Source organism: Oreochromis niloticus, linkage group LG1 (genome assembly GCF_001858045.2).
Source record: "Oreochromis niloticus isolate F11D_XX linkage group LG1, O_niloticus_UMD_NMBU, whole genome shotgun sequence".
In the NCBI taxonomy this organism is placed as follows: Eukaryota; Metazoa; Chordata; class Actinopteri; order Cichliformes; family Cichlidae; genus Oreochromis; species Oreochromis niloticus.
Window position 1 is genome coordinate 38,384,647 of NC_031965.2, and position 18,892 is coordinate 38,403,538.

Here is an 18,892-nt window from a genome sequence, read left to right on the forward strand (position 1 = left end):
GGCTTTGAAAATAGCACAGGGACAGAAAGGGGAAGAATCAAAGGGGAAGTGTGGTTTGTTTTCGTGGACGTGGGAGGTGTCAGTGGAAATAATGGAGGAGCTGAAAGTGTCTTCTTTGTTTGTTTGTTTGTTTTTCATCTGTTATTTTAATTTCGTTACATTTATTGTTTGTTTTTGATGAAGTGTAGCTGCAGTTTGGAACACACTGTATGTAAAAAGCTTCAGCTTCATATTTTACTGTTATTTCTGTGGTTTTACGAATATTTCTGAAAAAAAAACCCATTTTACTTAATGTGTTAAATGTAAATCATTATGTGCAGTGAAATGATCACAGTGGCATAAATAATACATGATTTTACTGTCAGAGTGGAGTTAACTGGAGCTCGGACATGAATGGAAAGAACACGTTCCAAAATCTTGACCTTACAGCCAAACTCTGAAGCCTGACAGCAGCAGATTAATGAGCGTGGGTGTGAAAATGTCACGTGTGGGGGTAATATTCAGAGGTGCTGTGGTTTTACTGTGTTAGAAAGAAAAATCTGAGACTTCTACATGTCGGTGTCTGATTGGATGTTGGCCTGTTTGGCGTGCAGGCAGTGAGGGTTTCTGGGTAAAACCATTAAGAACAAATCAAAGGGTCATAAGTGGTATCAGTGATGACGATTGTGAGAATGTGGTTTCAGGTTTTGTGGTCTAAAACAGATTAAATGAAACCTAAGTCATTTCAATTGAAACATATACAAGGTAAATGTATATAAGTGTGTGTGTGTCAGGTTGTGTTAAGGAGGGCAAGTCTGAGTCAGACGTTTGAGCAATAAACACATTTTTCTTAACATGTGATTGGATGAGAAAAATAAATGGATGAATTGTTGGTCATTATGAGACCCCAGCTGAAACCAGTCACCTACCTGTAAGCAGGTAGGTGACTGGTTTCAGCTGGGGTCTCATACCTGTAAGCAGGTAGGTGTGTGCGATCTATAAATCAACAAAGGAAAATCAACACGCCACTGCAGCCCCCTCTGGCCTCTGCTCCGTGGCTGCTGGGTGAACCCTCGTTTGGGGCTCTCCTCAGCTCTTCCCAGGAGGGTGGCACGGTTACCCCCCGATGGTCCTCCTTGGGTCCTCGTATTCTGGGGCCTCTGGATGTCTGGGGCCTGGATCTTCTCCATGCCTGCTTCATGCCCTGGGGGACGGGGCTAAGGCTCCCCACACTCCCTAGCAGCAATACAAGCGTGCTGATCCACACAGGTGTGCACGCAGGTGTACACAGGTGTTGACAGACACAAACTACACTTTCTTGGCTGCTACCTCATTGTGCTGTCGATCTTGTGCGCTGCACAACAACATTCAATATTTAGTGTCTACTGTTATTTACTGTTAGCTAGATCATTGCGATGGTGTTGTGTTTATTATGTTGCTCTTTTTTGCTTGTTTTCTCTTCTGTTTTTTCTTCTCTCAACAGGTGATTTTATTTGTTTTAAGTGCCTTTTCTCACTGTCCATCTTCCCTCTCCCTTTCTTTCTCTCTGTCCTATCCCCAGTCATGTCTGTCTCGTCTGTAACAACTGAAAATAAAATAAATACATGATAATAATAAAGGTCAATCAAATGAACCAATATTGCAAGGCCATGATGATCCAAGCAAGATGGCGGATGTAGCAGGTGGTGGTGCCGACGTAGCTCCGACTTTCAAACGGTCACGATTAAAACCAGAGATATATAAAACAACTGATGGGAGGGTAATTGTAGAGGATGAACTACTTAATTTCCTTGCTGTAAAAATCAAAACTTTTAGTCAGGATGAAATTGTGTTGTTGGCCACGAACACGTTTGAATCCGAGGGGATTGAAGCCTCCAAGAAAGTTTTGTTTGAGCTCTGCCCCGCTACCTCACAGCGGTGCGTTGGATATAAAGGACAGCATAAAGACGCCAACAATATTAAACTCTGTCTTAAAGTGCTGAATGAGTGTAGGGAGAATGTCCCAAGATTTGTATCTCATCACCTGGACGATTTGCCGCCTGTTACATACTCCAGCATGGATGTGTGTTGTCTACTACGGCGAATGGACCAGCTGTGTGCTGAGGTGGGTGCTTTAAAACATGTAGTTAAACTACAGGCGGATGTCTGCGAGCAAGTTATGACCAATGCTGTGGAGGTCGACCAACGTGTGACTGTTCTTGAGTGTCGGTCTGAGGTGATGGCTGAGCCTGTTACTCTGAATGCTCAGGGGTCGGGGACCGATTCCCGTTTTCCCCTGGGGAAACACGCAGAGGAGCGGTGGGGGAGTCGAAGTAAAGGCGGCCCGCGCGGAAGGCAGGGAGCCAGAGCTTTGGCTGCTTCAAGGACTGGGACAAGCACAGTGTCAGCGTTTTGTCCGGAGATGTTGCTATGTGGTCAAGATCAGGCTCCGACGACAGCCTCAGGTCGTAATATGGAAACTACAGCAGAAACGGAGGATCCCGTTGAGACAGTGATTTCTACATGCTCCCCGCAATGGAGTAAAGTTGTGAAAAATGGCAAGCCTCGTCACAAGCTGGAGAAGGTTAATTCGGGTTCAGGAATGGATGCTGCTACCACTGGACGTAATAAGAGGCCTGGACCTGTATCGATTATCGGCACTGGCGCTGTGAGTACAATCAGAACTGTGAAAACTAAATTGGTGAGCGTGTTTGCCACTAAATTTGCCCTGGATATAGATGCAGAAACTCTTGCTCTGTATTTGAGAGAGAAACTCAAAAGAGATGTGACCTGTCAAAAAAATTGCTAGTAAACGTAGCAGGTTCGGCTCTTTCAAGGTTACTGCTGAATGTAATGATGTGGGTGAAATGTACAGTCCTGAACTTTGGCCTGAAGGGGCTCTGGTCCGGCGTTTTTATGAACCTCGTAAGCCCGGTACGGTGGTGCCAAACTCAGTGGATCCAGCAGGGGAGATAACTGCGCCTTCTGGTACCAACGTATCAACATGAAGATGTGTATTAGGGTATTATCTTACAACTGTCGTGGTCTACGTTTGGGACAGAGTGCAGGGGATAAAACTCGACGGATTGTTGTGGACAGTCTGCTTGCAGAATGTGACATTTTATGCTTGCAGGAGACATGGTTGTCCAAACAGGACCTGGGAAAACTTAACTGTCTAAATGCAAGTTTTTTGGGAGTGGGGGAATCAACAACTGATCTCAGCACAGCTATAGTCAGAGGTAGAATACCTGGAGGGGTTGCTGTGCTTTGGGACAAAAAAATAGACGCTGTGATAAAGCCCATTAGACTGAATGTAGACTGGTGTATTGGTATACAATATACACAGAATAATAGTAGTTTTATCATTCTTAATATTTATACTCCCTATGAATCTTGTCAAAATGAGCAAGAATACCTCAGTAGGCTGGCTTTTATTAATGCATTTATTCAAGACAACGATACTTACAGTATATATGTTTTGGGTGATTTTAATGCTGATCTCACAGACAGCAGTTCTCGGTTTGCTAACCACTTAATCCACTTTTGTGAAGTGAACAATCTTATCCTATCTACCAAAGTGTTACTGCCTGCAGATAGCTATACATACATAAGTGAAGCCTGGCATAGTACATCATGGCTGGACCACTGTATCTGTACAGCTGATGGACATGCAGCTTTAGCAAACATGACTATTAGGTATGAGGTAACTGTGTCAGATCATATACCTTTTGGTTTTACTGTGAATGTGGAACACATGCCAGCAACAACTGGAAATAATATTGCTAATATTGCTAACAGTGCAAAATTAGACTGGTCAGCCTGTAGTGAAGATGATCTCTTAGCTTATTATTGTAATACCGATATACATCTGAACAACATTTCTTTGCCCAAAGAAGCTATTTTGTGCAAGGATGTCAACTGTAAGAATGCTGTGCATAAACATTTACTCTGCTCCATGTATGATGATATAGTGACTGCTCTGTATGAAAGTGGTACACTGCTTGATAAACAATATAAGCATAAGAAACCTAACATCAGACCTGGCTGGAAAGAACATGTATCCATGTACCATGATGAAGCTCGTATAGCTTATAAATGCTGGGCCATGGCTGGAAGACCTAAACAAGGCCCAGAATTTGAACAGAAAAAATGTGCGAATGCCAGATATAAGTACGCTGTTCGCTTTATAACTAAAAATGAGCAAATGCTGAGAGCAGATTCTTTGGCCAGGAAAATGCTGTGTAATAATATGACAGATTTTTGGAAAGAGGTGAAAGCTCTTAATAACTGTAAACCATCTCTACCATCAACTGTTGAAGGTGTTTCTGGGGCAGATAACATTGCAGCATTATGGAGACAGCATTACAGTGCGTTAACTGTATAAAAAGTGATCCATATGAGGACAATTTTGACATGAGTAATGACACAATAAGTGTAAGGACACATGAAGTAATGAAGCCATTCATAGGTTATCTGATAATAAATCCTCTGGTTTGGATCACATCACTGCAGAACATTTAAAACATGCTAGTTTAAGGCTAGCTCCTCTTTTAGCACTCTGTTTCACTGGGTTTATGATTCATGGCATATTACCAGACTCAATGCTGTGTATTTTATTGGTACCAGTTATGAAAGACAAAGCTTCAAAAGTGAGCTGTTTGGATAATTACAGGCCGATTGCACTAGCCAGTATTTTATCTAAGGTGTTAGAAAGAATCTTGTTTGACAGAGTTAGTGTGTTCATCTCTTCTCTGGATAATCAGTTTGGCTTCAAACCTAAGCACGGCACTGACATGTGCATATATGCACTCAAGGAAATAGTCAGTTTGTATAGGGCTAAACATTCATCTGTCCTCATGTGTTTCATTGATGCCTCTAAGGCTTTTGATCGAGTGAACCACAGAAAACTTTTTGATAAATTGAGGCGACGGGGAGTTCCTCAATACATCGTGAGGATTCTCTCTTACTGGTACGCTCATCAGAGCATGCAGGTTAAATGGGGAAGTAGTATTTCTGCCCCCTTTGGTGTCAGCAATGGTGTCAGACAGGGTGGGATTTTGTCTCCAATTTTATTTAATCTATATGTTGATGATTTGTCCATACAGCTGAGAGCCTGTAACACTGGGTGTATATTAGGTAAAACACTGATAAATCATCTTATGTATGCAGATGACCTGGTTGTTTTTAGTCCAAGCAGTGCTGGCTTACAGGATCTTCTTAATGTCTGTACTGAATATGGTGTGCAATATGACATAAAGTACAATGCTGCTAAAAGTGCTGTTTTGATATGTAGAACCAAGCAGGATAAACAGCTAAATTTCCCTTTGTTTAAACTGGCCCAAAAAACTCTTGAAGTTCATAAAAAGGTGAAATACCTCAGTCACTTTATTACTGAGCAAATGAATGATGATGATGACATTTACAGACAACGGTGTAAGCTCTATGTGCAGGCAAATACTATTGCACGCAAATTCAGCTTTTGTTCACTTCCAGTTAAAGTGGCTTTGTTTAAAGCTTATTGCACACCGCTATATACTGCCCCCTTGTGGTCATCCTACAAACAATGTAGCATGCAGAAGCTGCATGTTGCATAAATGATGCGATGAGAATCCTTTGCAGGATACCTAGAAGTGGTAGTGCCAGTCAGATGTTTGTAGCTGTGGGTGTTTGGACTTTTAAAGCACTTTTAAGAAAGTTAATGTACAATTTTAGAGAACGACTGGATGGTTCGAGTAACAGTATAATTTTAGCACTTACAGATCCGACAGTGAGTGGTTCCCGTTACTCATCCAGTCTGAGAAAGCACTGGTTAAAGTGTTTGTGTATTTATTGATTTATTTTAAGTAATTGTGTTTTATGTATATTATGGTTTTATATTTTTACAAATGCTTTATATACTTATTTATCTACATATATATTTAATGGTTTATACCTTGTGTTGGGGGGGGGGGGGGGGGGTGTTGTGTGTGTGTGTTTCTGTCTTGTTTTTATGGACATGAAGTCTGCCAATAAAGATTGAATTGAATTGAATCCACTTGGTAAAGCAAATCCGTTGGGCATCTTTCTTGGCCTTCAAACAATAATTTTGAAGGCTAAAGAACCAAACGGGACAGGCAAAAAAATAAAGTAAAATCAATCAATCAATCAATCAACAGAGCATGTCCTCTGTACATCAGGACTTAGTAAGGTAGCTCAAATAAGTCAAAAGATACAAACAAATGTCCATAATACAGAGGACTTTAATTAATAGGCTGGTTATCAGGAGGAAAATAACAATATCCGTCACATAGCACAGATAAGCTTGTACACAAAGAAGTAACTGTTCACCTAAAGCAGTCGTCTTAGTACAATCATACTAATGGCAGGTCATATGGTGCCACCTAGTGGTATGAACTGAACATGGCGTCCATATGCTGCCAAGAACTAATTCAAAAATTTAAATGTCGGCTTGATCTACCTTTGACTCACCGTCCAAAAGTACAAACAGGTGTTCTGATTTATATGTTATCAAATGGCTTGTGTGTGTGTGTGTGTGTGTGTGTGTGTGTGGGGGGGGGTGCGTGCGTGTGTCCTCCTGACACCTACACCACTACACCTAGTGCTGGATGCAGATTTAGGAAACACTGAAGCTTCTGAAAGCTGTATAGGGCCAGCTCAGTAAGTAAGTCAAATTTATTTATATTTCGCTTTTCGCAGATAAAAATCACAAAGTGCTTTACAACAAAGAAAATGGGAAAAAAAAAAAAATGGAAATACAACAAATAACAATGTAAAACAGTAAAACACAAAATAAAAACAACAAATTAATTAAAAGCTTGCCTATATAAAAATGTCTTCAGCTGCTTTTTAAAAGAATCAATGGAGTCAGTACAGCAGAAAACCAGTGGGAGAGAATTCCACAGCCGTGGTGCCGCTGCCTGAAAGGCCCGATCAAATCGAGTGCGTGGGGCCACCAACAGTCTCTGACCTGATGACCTCAGAGCTCGGGAAGAGGATTGCAGTTTCAGCAGGTCAGATATAAGCTTGACCATGTAGGGCCCCAAAGGTTAAAACTAAAATTTTAAAATGAAACCTAAAACTTACAGGCAACCAGTGAAGGGAGGCTAAAACTGGAGTGATATGAGATCTTCTCTTGGTGCCTGTTAAGAGTCGTGCTGCAGCATTCTGCACAGTCTGAAGACGATTTAAGGCTGATTTGTTAAAACAAGTAAAAAGACCAAAATAAAAGCATGAATAATCATCTCAAGTTCAGCATTTGACACCATTAGTCTGAGTTTTGAAATATTTGTTAAATGATAAAAACAGTTCTGGACCAGCTGCTGAATGCTGCTCAAGCGACATCGAGCTGTCAAATATGACACCGAGGTTTCTGAGGCTCGATTTTACAGAAGGGTCTAAGAAGCTGATATGCTGCCCAATTTCTGGAATCATATGGTCAAGAGCAATAATTAAAGTTTCTGTTTTATCAGAGTCTAGCTGGAGGAAGTTGTCGTTTAACCATTGCTTAATTTCAATTGCTTAAACTAGACAATTTATAAAACTCAGAGATTTTAAAAGAACAGTATAACTAAATGTCATTGGCATAGAGATGATAGGAGAGATATCATTGTAGCGCCTAATAATTTGGCCTAGGGGGAATATATAGAGTAAAAAGAGAATTGGACCCAAGACAGATCCCTGAGGTACCCCACAAGATAGAACTCTGGATTTGGACATCACTTGATTCATACGAACAGTAATGAATAGGTTGCACCAGAAACACAAAAATCAGCAGTTGGCTAACTTGTACATCTAAACCCTCTGAAACACGCTAACCCATGGGGTAACCTGACATGCGCCTCTCAAAAAATATAACTAGTCATTTTTGGAGGGAAATACATAAAATCACTCTTTGGTCGGCCACTTTCGGAGGTTACGTCGCAGGAGCGACAAAGATTCCCCGCAGAAGTCCGACTCAGGCCTGAAAAAATCTTCATCCTTTTCTTTAGTGTCACCAGAAGGTCATACAGTCAGTGAAGCACCTTTAAAAGGCACTTCTGCCTTTTTAAATGAAATAAAGTAAATAACAAAATTTTCTTCCTCCTGTAAATGACGCTGTGATCAGATCAAATTTAAGTCACAGTTGAGTCAAAGGCTGAATTTATACCTTTATATTCTTTTCGATGTTTGATGTTATAATTTCGATCAGGGTTGATAAGCATACATGTGCTAACACATGCATGTGTGTAGTGAGGATTGCAGGAACAGGAGCAGAGGTGAAAGGAAGGAAAAGGCTTTCTTTCTCTTCTTCCCTTTTCTCAATGTGCCAAAAATAACAAAGGACAAACTGTTTGAACGGTCAAGTCACATTAAATCCGTCTTTTACGTCACTGACACAAGACAGACGCCAATAATCAGCGCCCAAGAAGACATCGCGAACGCTTCCTGGCCATCCAGTGTAGATGTTAGTGAAACTGTTGGGAAGACAACGTGAACATTTTATTTGTACTTTATAATCTGCAAATTCTGACAGAAATCTGCAACTATCCTTTGAAGCACCGCTCCTCTAAAACAGCAATAAGGATCATTATTAGGCCATATGTAAATAACAAAATAACTTTATAACTTAAAGCAAAATTGGGAAACGTGAAGTCCAAAACAGTCAAACAATACTGTTGGTCTGGGTCTAAACAGAGCGCGTTGTGTGTGACATCTTCTTTTGCGCATGCGGGCCGCTTTGAGCGTTCACACTAGAGCGCGTTTGCTGTCACATTTTATTTATAGTGTGAACAAGCAGACAAAAAATCGGATTTGATCAAAAAATCGGAATTGAGCATTAAGACCTGCAGTGTGAACATAGCCTAAATACAGGTCATCTTCCACGTCCCTGTCCTATGGTGTGCCACAAGGCTCTGTGCTGGGGCCTTTATTGTTCCTAATATATCTACTTCCCCTCCAGCATGTTTTGAGCTCCTTTGAGGACATCTGCTGCCACTACTACACAGATGATATCCAGTTATACATTTCTTTCAAGCCCCAAGATGTTTCTAAGCTACAGATTTTGAATTAGTGCTTAGAATCCGTTAAAAATTGAATGGCTGACAAATTCCTCCAACTTAACGAAGGAAAGACTGAAGTCCTTGTATGTGCTCCTGACAGATTTGTACCTAAGATTATGAATGCTCTTGGTCCTCTTTCAACATTTGTGAAATCATCTATCAGGAACCTCGGGGTAACCTTTGACCCGGCTCTCACTTTGGATGTTCATGTCAAATCTCTGGTTCGGTCCTGCTTTTATCACTTAAGAAACATTTCCAAACTAAGTCCTATTGTATCTCATACTGAACTGGAAAATGTCATTCATGCATTCATTTAATCAAGACTGGACTACTGTAATTCACTGTTTACATGTTTAAACAAAAACTCCTTGAAGCGTCTACAGACTGTTCAAAACCCTGCAGCAAGACTTCTGACCAAAACATCGAAGTACGCGCATGTGACACCGTTGCTAATACAGCTGCACTGGCTCCCCGTCGAATTCAGAGTCCATTTTAAGATTCTGGTACTGACCTTTAGAGCTCTTCATGGACAAGCACCTGCCTACATCATTGAACTTCTTCATATTAAATTTGCTATACATGTTTCAAAAACTGTTTGAGGTCCTGTATTAAGCTTTTGGTGGATTTATATGTGCTCCATGAATAAGAAAAGTTTTCTCATGTCTCACAGAGGCATGTTCACTTCCAGCGTTCTGGCTTTTCTGTGGTCTGCTTCACACATAAAATAACTTTAGTGAATTCAGTAAATGGAAGAAAATAAATCTTAATCAGCAGAAGTTTATCGTAAAACCAAAACTTCACTGTGACATATTTTGACATGTTTAGAAGAATTAATCAGCAGAAAAATTCATGGGAGCAGAAAGAGGAAGTGGAAGTAAAACAGGAAGTATTTCTCTTCTGTCCTCTTTAATTCACTTTCATTCATCTGCCAGCACTAAGTTTTAAATTCATTATTGCTAATGCTGTTTTGATTAAAAAACGAAGTGCTGTACGCAGTGTTAGCATCGCTGTTCCAATCACTTCACTCTGACTTATTGTTATGTGACTGCACTCGTCCTCTCTGGTATGTGCTGGTTCTGTGGTGTGTGGGGCTGTGAGTCTCAGGGATAGTTCAGGGAACGCTGAACCAACTGAAACATCATTCATAAAACTCATTCAGTGGTTCCAAAATCACGCCTCGGTGATGGCGCAAGAACTGCAGCTAAGGGTTCTTTCTGGCTTTTTCCCACAGTCTGCAGCACATTAGACTAACTAGGTGATTCATGATTGGTCATAGGAATGAATGGCTGTCTGTCTCTCTGAGTCAGCCCTGTGACAGACGGCGACCTGCTCAGAATGTACCTGCCTCTCTCCCTATTGGCTTGTCTGGGCTTGCGCACCCCTACAGCCCTGACCTGGAATAGCAGTAAAGAAAGCAGATAGATGTTTACATTAGAAAAGTGTGCACCAAAAAGAAAGAAGAAGAAAGACCTTCATGTGGCATTAAATCATTGAACTGCAGAGTCCATGGTGGATGGATCGGCTTCACCGAGGATTATAACGAGGCTCCTGCAGAGGGCTGATGTGTGGAATGCATTTAAACAGCTGGAGGATGAAACCTTCACTGTGTTTTAATCCTGAACACCACGCTGCAGCTTTCATTAAACATCGTCACGTCACTCTGCCATCGATCACGACTGCGGGTAAATAAAGCGGACTCTGTATTTGGATTTGGATGTTTTAATGGAAGTTAAGTGGACGTTTTGTCACCGTGACACTCAGAGAAAGCTCTGTGTGGTTTGTGGTGTACACAGCCGCTAACCACACAGCCAATTAAAACTGCTGAGGGTGTAATTTTCAGATAAACCTCAGGCTTTAAAAACAGAGCTGTTAAACTTCTTCAGAGAATGCAGCACAAAAAAGTTTTTTTGTTTCTCTGTATTAAAGAAAAAAGTCCGTATGAAAGGAGAAGTGGAACCAAAGGGGAAGCGTGACTTCTTAGAACACACTGAGCCATGAATGTGGACGTCGGAGGTGGATATAAAGGGAGCAGAGAGCAGGTCAGAGCACATCAGCCCTGCACATTCAAACAGAAGAACATCTGTCTGTGTCGGGAACCATGAAGACTCTGCTGGCTCTCACAGTCCTGACGCTCACCTGCTTCCTGAAGCACAGCTCTGCCAGTGAGTACCGCTGACCTCTGACCTCTGAGCGCCGTGAGTCTGAGCTGCACTCGTATTAACTCTGTGTGTGTGTTCACAGTGCCAGTCGCTATAGACATGGTGATAAAAAATGTCGAATGCTGCGAGGCCGTCACTAATAAAATCCACATACCAGTGGATAAGGTGACGAACGTGACAATGACCAGCGACTGCAAACTTAAAGCGATCATGTAAGTAAACACAGAAAGTCATGTGACAGGTGTTTTAACATTCATGTCATCTAATTTGGAGTTTTCAGTTTTGTAGTTGGCATAACTACTCGTTCGTGTTATTGTGGCTCACTGATCAGCTGCTCAGCTACAGCTTTAGTTTTAGTCTCTTTGCTCCAATTTTGGTCTCCACCACTATGAATGTAAATCATTAGACCTGTAAATCTGCTTCATGTGATCGTTCCCACTGGGTTCATCATCTGTTCCACTTTCAGTATGTTTTGATCCTTTTAAATGATTTTGAATGAAACATTTTTAGGTGTATTGGGGTATTTTGCATCTTTCAGCTTCTTCCCATCACTGGCGCTGTGTGTGTTCCTTACAGTGTGCATTGTGTGTTTCTTACAGAGTCAGCACTGAGGCCAAAAAGAAGTTCTGCCTTGACCCTGAATGGAAACACGCGCAGATGCATTTGGCAGAATTTAAGAAGAAATCCCAGCAGTCAGGAGCCCTGAAAGTTTAACACGTTGTTCCTTTGTGGGCGTGTTTGTCAAACATCAATGATTTTTACAGCTCGGTGTTCATGTATGTTTGAACTGTTACACAACTTAAACCCAATATTTCTGATGATTTCAAAGAAAAGTTAATTATTTAAACCTTTCATGTGTTGTTTTTTTAAACTGAGATAATACCAAGTAGTACACCTGAACCTTTCAGAATAAAAGACTTTTGAACTTAAGTATTCGCTGCAATTTATTTTGGAGTTTGAATCTGAGTTGGATGTCTTCCTCACACACAAAGGTTAGACATGGAGTTCCACAAGAATTTCACATTATACGTACTGTTCTTAGGTAATATTATGAGACATTTCAGTGGAGACAATAAACAGCGATTGTAGCTTTCCAGTGAAGCTCGACGCTCCACTTTGTCCCTCTCAGGTACAACATGGTGACTCAATCCAGAATTATCAAAGTTCAAACAGATGCAGAGACACAGAGAGGTCAAAAAAAGCCTTCCTGTCCCTACCAGACTATCACACTAGGGATAGCCGGGGATAGGTCAGTAGGTAGAGTGGTTGCCCCATGATCGGAAGGTCGGGGGTTCGGCATCCCCGAGCAAGGTACCGTCCCTACACACTGCTCCCCGGGCGCTGCATTGGTGGCTGCCCACTGCTTCACTGGGGTGAATGGGTTAAATGCAGAGGAGTAATTTCCCTACGGGGACTAACACATACACATTATTATTAAAATAAAAGCATACATTTTAACCACAACAAATCAAACTGAGAACTTGTTCCATTATTCTTAATATGTCAGTCTGTAAGTATTCCTTCCAATATAATACAACTCTAAGCAAGTGAGCCATAACTTTATAGTTTTAATAAAATTATGTTAAACATATAAACTCCACAAACTGCATCGAGGCTCCTACAGCGGTACTTATTTATGAAACAAACAACAAAAGTTATTGGTTAAACTACAGGCATGCCCTGTATAAAGGACTGGGTGAGCTGTGATTGACTTGGCTTCCTTTTTATTATTAGATGCTTTATTTGAGCTGGTTATTACATTAAGATTGAGATCCCTGTTCTTGAGGCCAGTGTACAGTTAAAGAACAGACAAACAGATAACGTCAGACTTGATCACAAACTGAGAAGAACATCCGAGAGCTGCAGATGCAGAAATTATAACCTTTTAAAAAGTTCCAGTCCAATCGGGAAATGTAGCCTCAGGCTTTGGTTTTCCATTCCATGTGTAAGCAGCGAGTTCAGTCCAGCTTTTCCACGTTTATTGTGAATAATGTTAAAATGAGCCATGTTAACACATGATCACATGATCCTCACAGCGTTCAGGGACATCGCTGTGTGCAGTTCACCTGCACTGTTGAGGAAACAACAAGACAACCAAACAGGCAGCAGTTTAGCAGCTGGTGCTCTCTGCTTATCCCTCCTGACTGATTTCTCTCTAATTTTATCGACATCTTTTATTCTGACCTGCGCTCGCCACCCAGCGCCCTGCAGCTCGTTCAGCATTTGTCTTCCATCGGCCCGTTGTCCCTTCACAGATGATGTTTCAGGCAGCATAATGCTTGCCACGGCACCTCCAGACTCGTGTCTGTCACGTGTGCCCACTGTGAACCTGATCTCATCTGTGACGGGATCAGGTCACTAGTGGCAACCTGCCAGTTCCGATGTCCTCTGGTGAATGCAAGTCGAGCTGGTTGGTTCCTCACGCCGCTCCTCGTAGAGCTTGTTTCTGAAGGTTTGGTCCCAAACGTGTAACTGATCTGTTCTCCCTGCACAAAGGAGCAGATACGGCCCTGAGGCTACATGGTCCCAGGACCTTCGTGCTTTTAAATCGTTTGGATTCTGTGAATATTTAGAACTTGTCTAAGTTCTTGTGCAAAGTTTAAAGTCTTTCCAGTCTAAGGAGCTTGGAAAGAAAAGCGACTGGACTTCTTTGTTCCACCTCTCATCCGAGAAGCTTCTTCCCAGGTATTTAACTCTCCACCAGGATCCAGCTCTTCTCTTCTTGGCCACCAGCAGGGTGCGCCAAAGCACCGCTACAGCTCTTTTCAATACAGTCAAAACTGTGGGGACCGCTACTCAGTGAACTTTATTTATTATTATGAATCAGTTTGTTTATTTCATTATTAGTGCAGCTGATGATCTGCATGTTTGATTTGGATATTATGGATTTACGCCTTTCCTGCTTCAACCGTCCTTAAAGTTAGAAGAGCGAGGCTGAGATGGTTTGCACATGTGCAGACGAGGGAGAGTGGATATATTGGATATATCGGATAAAGGATGATGAAGGAGAACATGCAGAGGGTTGGTGTGACAGAGGAGGACGCTGGGATGGGGTTAAGACAGAGCAGAAGAAGTAAGATGATGATGATAGTAAGTTCCAATCTGTCTGCAGTCATTCCCTACATCTGATGAAGGACACGTGAGTTTCACACCGTTAGCCTCGTCTCCTGTGAGGACAGCAGGCCGTGCAGGTTGGAGGAAAACAAGAAGTGATAGAAGAGAAGAACGAGTGCCTGTTGGACTTCAGTGTTCCCATTGTTTGTAATTTAAACCGAAGCCGTCGTGCCAACAAGTGTCAAACAAGTTCTGCAGAGACAGAAAGAGGCTCTCGCACAGCCTCCATCTGCGTCTCGAACACGAACGATAACAGCAGATGTCTGCGTGACGACACTTCACTTCAAATTAAAAGCATCCAAAGACAGCCATGCAGACAAACGCAGCAAACACAGAAATGATCCGTCCGGCTTTCAGCACAAATCATTTGGAGGAAAAGTGCAGCTGAATTTAAACTGATGACAAAATATAATAATGAGATACATCAAAAACAGACCTTTTGTTTTGTTCAGAGTAGAAATGTGCATGAAGCTGTGACGGCAGAGTTACAGCAGCTTATTAAAGGGTCACTCCAGTTTATTTCAGCCTGTTTAATGTATATGAGCTGCACAAATGAATGTAATTCAGGCCAAAAAGCATGAACTCCCTGCAGATTTCTCAACTGAAACTTTTCTGTTTTACTGAAAGGAAACACAGAAATTAGCCATCTGGAGCCGATTTTCTGCCAAATTTCAGCATCATCAGTCTGCCTGCCCGTCTTACAGTGAGGACCATATTTGATCTGACATTACATTTCTGTCAGCAGAGGTGTGAATAATTCTGTCCAAGATTTCGACGCCATCAGGAGGCTCCACTTTTATTTATTTATTTAGATTTATTTTTTAAAATGTTCTAGATTTGTTTTAAGCTGCAAAAGGAAGACTGTCTCTCAGGACCATCCATAGAGTGTACGAGAGGATCACACAGACACAGATACATAACCTCTCAGTCCACAGGTCCAGTTCAGGGACTCCAGGTAGCTGAGGTGAAGCCAAGCAGAGAGCTAGCAGCTACAGCCACCTGTGTCACCAAAGACGCCACGCCCCTAATAATACAAGCTTTAATCCAGGTGAGTTATAAAACAGGTGTTATGAAGGAGAAATTATCTACAGAGACCAAACAGTTTGTGTGTCAGGCTGTAAACATGTTTGTTTCTGCTGTAAAGCTTTAACATGGGAGTCTATGGGGATTGACTCACTGCTGCCTCTGCTGGACAGTAGAGGCACTGCAGGTTTTACGATCATTTCTGGTATTAGCTGGTCACTGCTGGAGGTGCCTACACTGTTTTAGTTTCTTTATAATAAAGCTCCACAGGAAGTCATTACCAGAGCGTGTAATTCATCGCTGCTGACTGCAGTGTTGCATTTTTCTCATTACTAACTAGTCCTTCCATTCAATACAATGAAGCCCACCATCTCCTTCTCTAAGGCCTCTTTTTAAGTCACATTTTTCTGTCGTGTAGTCATTAAAACTGCTCAGGAGCTTCGAGTGCAATAAAACAATCCAAAGCATTCATCACAGCAAATGAATCCAAGTGTTATTTTATTTTAAAAATGCCAGAAAGACGTGAGTGGTTGAAGAATGAAGGACAAAAATTTCTGTGCACATTAAAGGACCGAGTTGGTGGTTCTCAAAAATGCTTCGACACCTCTGCTGATTGGTTTTTAAATGACTTTCTTCCCTCCAGGCAGCCATCGACTCCCTCTGAAAAATCCTCTCTGAGACGTGACGCCGTCTGTGCTGTGCAATCCATCACAGTGAAGTTTTCATCACCGGCTTCTGTGAGCGCCGATGGTCCATTCAAGGACACTCCAACATCCCGAAACTCGAGAGTTTCAGCGTCACAGTCCAAAAGCAAACGGGAAGAAAAGAAGATGCTGGAGAATCTTCTTTCAGTTATCTGATTAAAACCGAAAGAACCAAGAGGAAGAAATGTGATCTTCCATTACACTGATGCTCTCCAGACAATCATACTGTAATTGGATTGGTGCACGGAGTGTGTGTGTGTACAAAAATAGTGTATTACTACAGACACAGTGTCTCCTAGCAGCCACAGAGAGGAGTAAGACTATTAAGACCACAGTTTGGAGCTCCTCAGAACACAAAGGGAGAATTCAATGTTCTGGAAAAGCTTCGGGAACGACTCATTTCCAGCTCCGTGCTTTTGCTTTGACTCACAATACCAAACAATTCTTTCATATCTTAGTGAACGTTGAACACAAACTCTTATAGCTCCTCCCCCTTTTAAAGCAATCTTCTGAATGGCTTACAGACACAAAGATTTGCACATTGGGTGGTTCTGCACTCACAACCAGGGCTGTGGACTGGAGATGACCATATAAAGAGATCCACTCTGACATCACAGAGAGCCAGCAATAGAAAAACCTGCGATAAACAGAGCGTGTAGAGCACAGCGGTGCACAGGGATTACTTTACATACGCCGAGCTCGTCATTAAAAACAAACACGGCTGGGACAGGAAACAGGACAGTTTAACCTCTAAAATCCACCAGGTCAGCAGTGACGTGTGCAGAGATACAGACGGACTTTGTTTCAGCTGCAGAAAAAACTGGAAGATTTTATATTAATTTTGTATAGTTTTTTCCCTAAAAGCTTTAAAACTCCATAAAAAGTGATGAATGTTCAGCACGGCTGCACGGTTTAAGCCGTTATTTTGATTATTTGTTACAATTGTTCACTCATTTTTTTGATGGTTTCACATCTGTACAAATATTTGCATCAAAATAAAATAATTTAATAACATTTTTCACAAAAATTTGCAGAAATTTAAATCAGCAGGGTGCTGCTTTCACTTTTACATAATGTGACATTCCTGTAGTTATTCTTTATAAATGAATGTCTGCAGACGAAAAAAGTCTTCCTTCCTCTCCTGGAAGGAAGACCTAAAGTCTTTCTCTGTGTCCTGCACGATCGACGTTTTGCTGCTTTGAAAAATAACTCCATGAGGTAACAACAGATATTTTGCCAGTAAGCTGACCATTTTCCCGAAGCTTTCATTACTCACCGCGGTTAGTCGGCACTTATCTTTGACCACATGAAATGAGATTTGAGTGTTTCTCTGTGAGTGGATGACGCTGCACAGCCTCACGTCATGGATGTCGGAGCTGATGTTGGATGATTGTTACTCTACATTTCTGGGTGTTCTCGGGTTATTTGTGTTGCTTTATGGTGCAGACGCAGCTCTCATGCCCTCTTTGCATAACGTCTTCTTGGTTAATCAATCGAGCCGATTACTTGAGCAGACAGGTCCGGCAGCACGGTGCAGGGAACAGCTGCGATTGGCTCACGCAGGCAGGTGGTCAGACGCTGATTTAGGGAGCGCTCAATTTCCTTTTTATTGGAGGAGCGTGCATTTTTAATGTTACGTGATCAAATCCATTTAAATGTGTGAAGCCAAAATCAGGATCAAGATCAGATTGATGTAAACAAACCTCAGTGACCTGGTGGAAGTTAAGAGGCGAATATGACCTGATGGACTTTGATGGAAACATGAATCTAGAACCTGGAATATTATTTCGTTCATCGTACAAGTGCTCAGGAGTTTAAATGTACGGGAAGGAGAAAGTTTTTAACACATAATGAACCAAAAGTGTCACATGACCTCCATCAGAACGCTGCAGACGGGAGTGTGGGAGTCTTGCTCGACTTCATCCCATCATTTCCATTCTTCGACACGGATTTGAGCTCATCTAGTGAAGAATGATCCTTGGAGCAGCTCTTCCCCGACTCGGCAGCTATTTCCTCGTCCCGCTCCTCCTTCCACACCCTCTTGTACTCCTGCTTGAGCTCCTGATATGAGCGGGAGAAGGTGTGGAAGATGGAGGTGGCCGGGAACGCCATGATGAGGATGCCGCTCAGGATGCTGGTCAGCGCCACTATCTGTCCGGGGATGCTGCGCGGCACCATGTCGCCGTAGCCCACGGTGGTCATGGAGATGATGGCCCACCAGTAAGAGGCTGGGATGCTGCTGAAGCTGTGGTGGGGGTGCGTGGCGGCAAACGGCGCCAGCTCGCTCTCCGCTAGATGAACCAGAGGTGAGAAGAGGGTCACGGCCACGCAGACGAACAGCAGCAGCAGCCCGAACTCCCTCATGCTGCGCTGCATGGTCACCCCGAGCGTCTGCAGGCCCAGAGAGTGGCGAGCCAGCCGCATCACGTAGAGGATCCGTAGGGCTCGCAGCAGGCGAAGGATCAGGCTCAGTTTGTCCAGGTAGCCTCTGCCGGCCCCCATGATGACATCCTCGTGCGACTCGTCTTTGATGTCGACCACCAGGGACACGTAGTACGGCAGGATGGCAACGGCGTCGATGATGTTGAGCGGGCCGCGGGCGAAGGCCAGCTTGCTCTGGGCGTTGATAAATCGCAGCACAAACTCCAAGGTGAACCAGGCCACGCAGATGGACTCCACCACGAACATGTTGTGACACTTCTGGGAGCACTCGCCCTGCAGACGGGGACAGAAACACGGAGCAAATATAAAGTGCTGCTCCATCGATTTCACACATGATGCTCAGATAGCCTCGGAAAACAGTGACCTGCGAGGCCCGCTGCCTCTCGCTGTGCCGAGGGCAAACGGCCTCTCGGTTTTCCTTACCATCACTTTAATCCCACGTCTGTCTGCACAA

General features: G+C 42.7%; 2 protein-coding genes across 4 annotated transcripts in view; one reads left to right on the forward strand and one right to left on the reverse strand.

Moving 5' to 3' along the window:
• On the forward strand, positions 1-12,085 carry LOC112847257 (uncharacterized). Of its 3 annotated transcripts, XM_025908481.1 has the most exons (5): positions 1-76; positions 11,010-11,158; positions 11,238-11,367; positions 11,755-11,867; positions 11,900-12,085. In XM_025908481.1, coding segments are annotated over exons 2-5 (309 nt in total). In that variant the 5' UTR covers positions 1-76; positions 11,010-11,094; the 3' UTR covers positions 11,902-12,085. The 3 variants fall into 3 exon arrangements, 2 of the variants coding, with proteins under 2 accessions (XP_025764266.1, XP_025764267.1); XM_025908482.1 differs by lacking the exon at positions 1-76 and having other exon boundaries at positions 10,991-11,158; XR_003220688.1 differs by lacking the exons at positions 1-76; positions 11,755-11,867; positions 11,900-12,085 and adding an exon at positions 1,961-2,626 and having other exon boundaries at positions 10,923-11,158; positions 11,238-11,361.
• LOC100690615 (potassium voltage-gated channel subfamily G member 4) overlaps positions 11,900-18,892 on the reverse strand; it is an 18,890-nt gene continuing 11,897 nt past the window's right edge. The window contains exon 3 of the mRNA XM_005447813.4: positions 11,900-18,711. Coding sequence (XP_005447870.1) covers positions 17,875-18,711 — 837 coding nt within the window. The 3' untranslated portion in view covers positions 11,900-17,874. The remainder of the gene's footprint in view (positions 18,712-18,892) is intronic.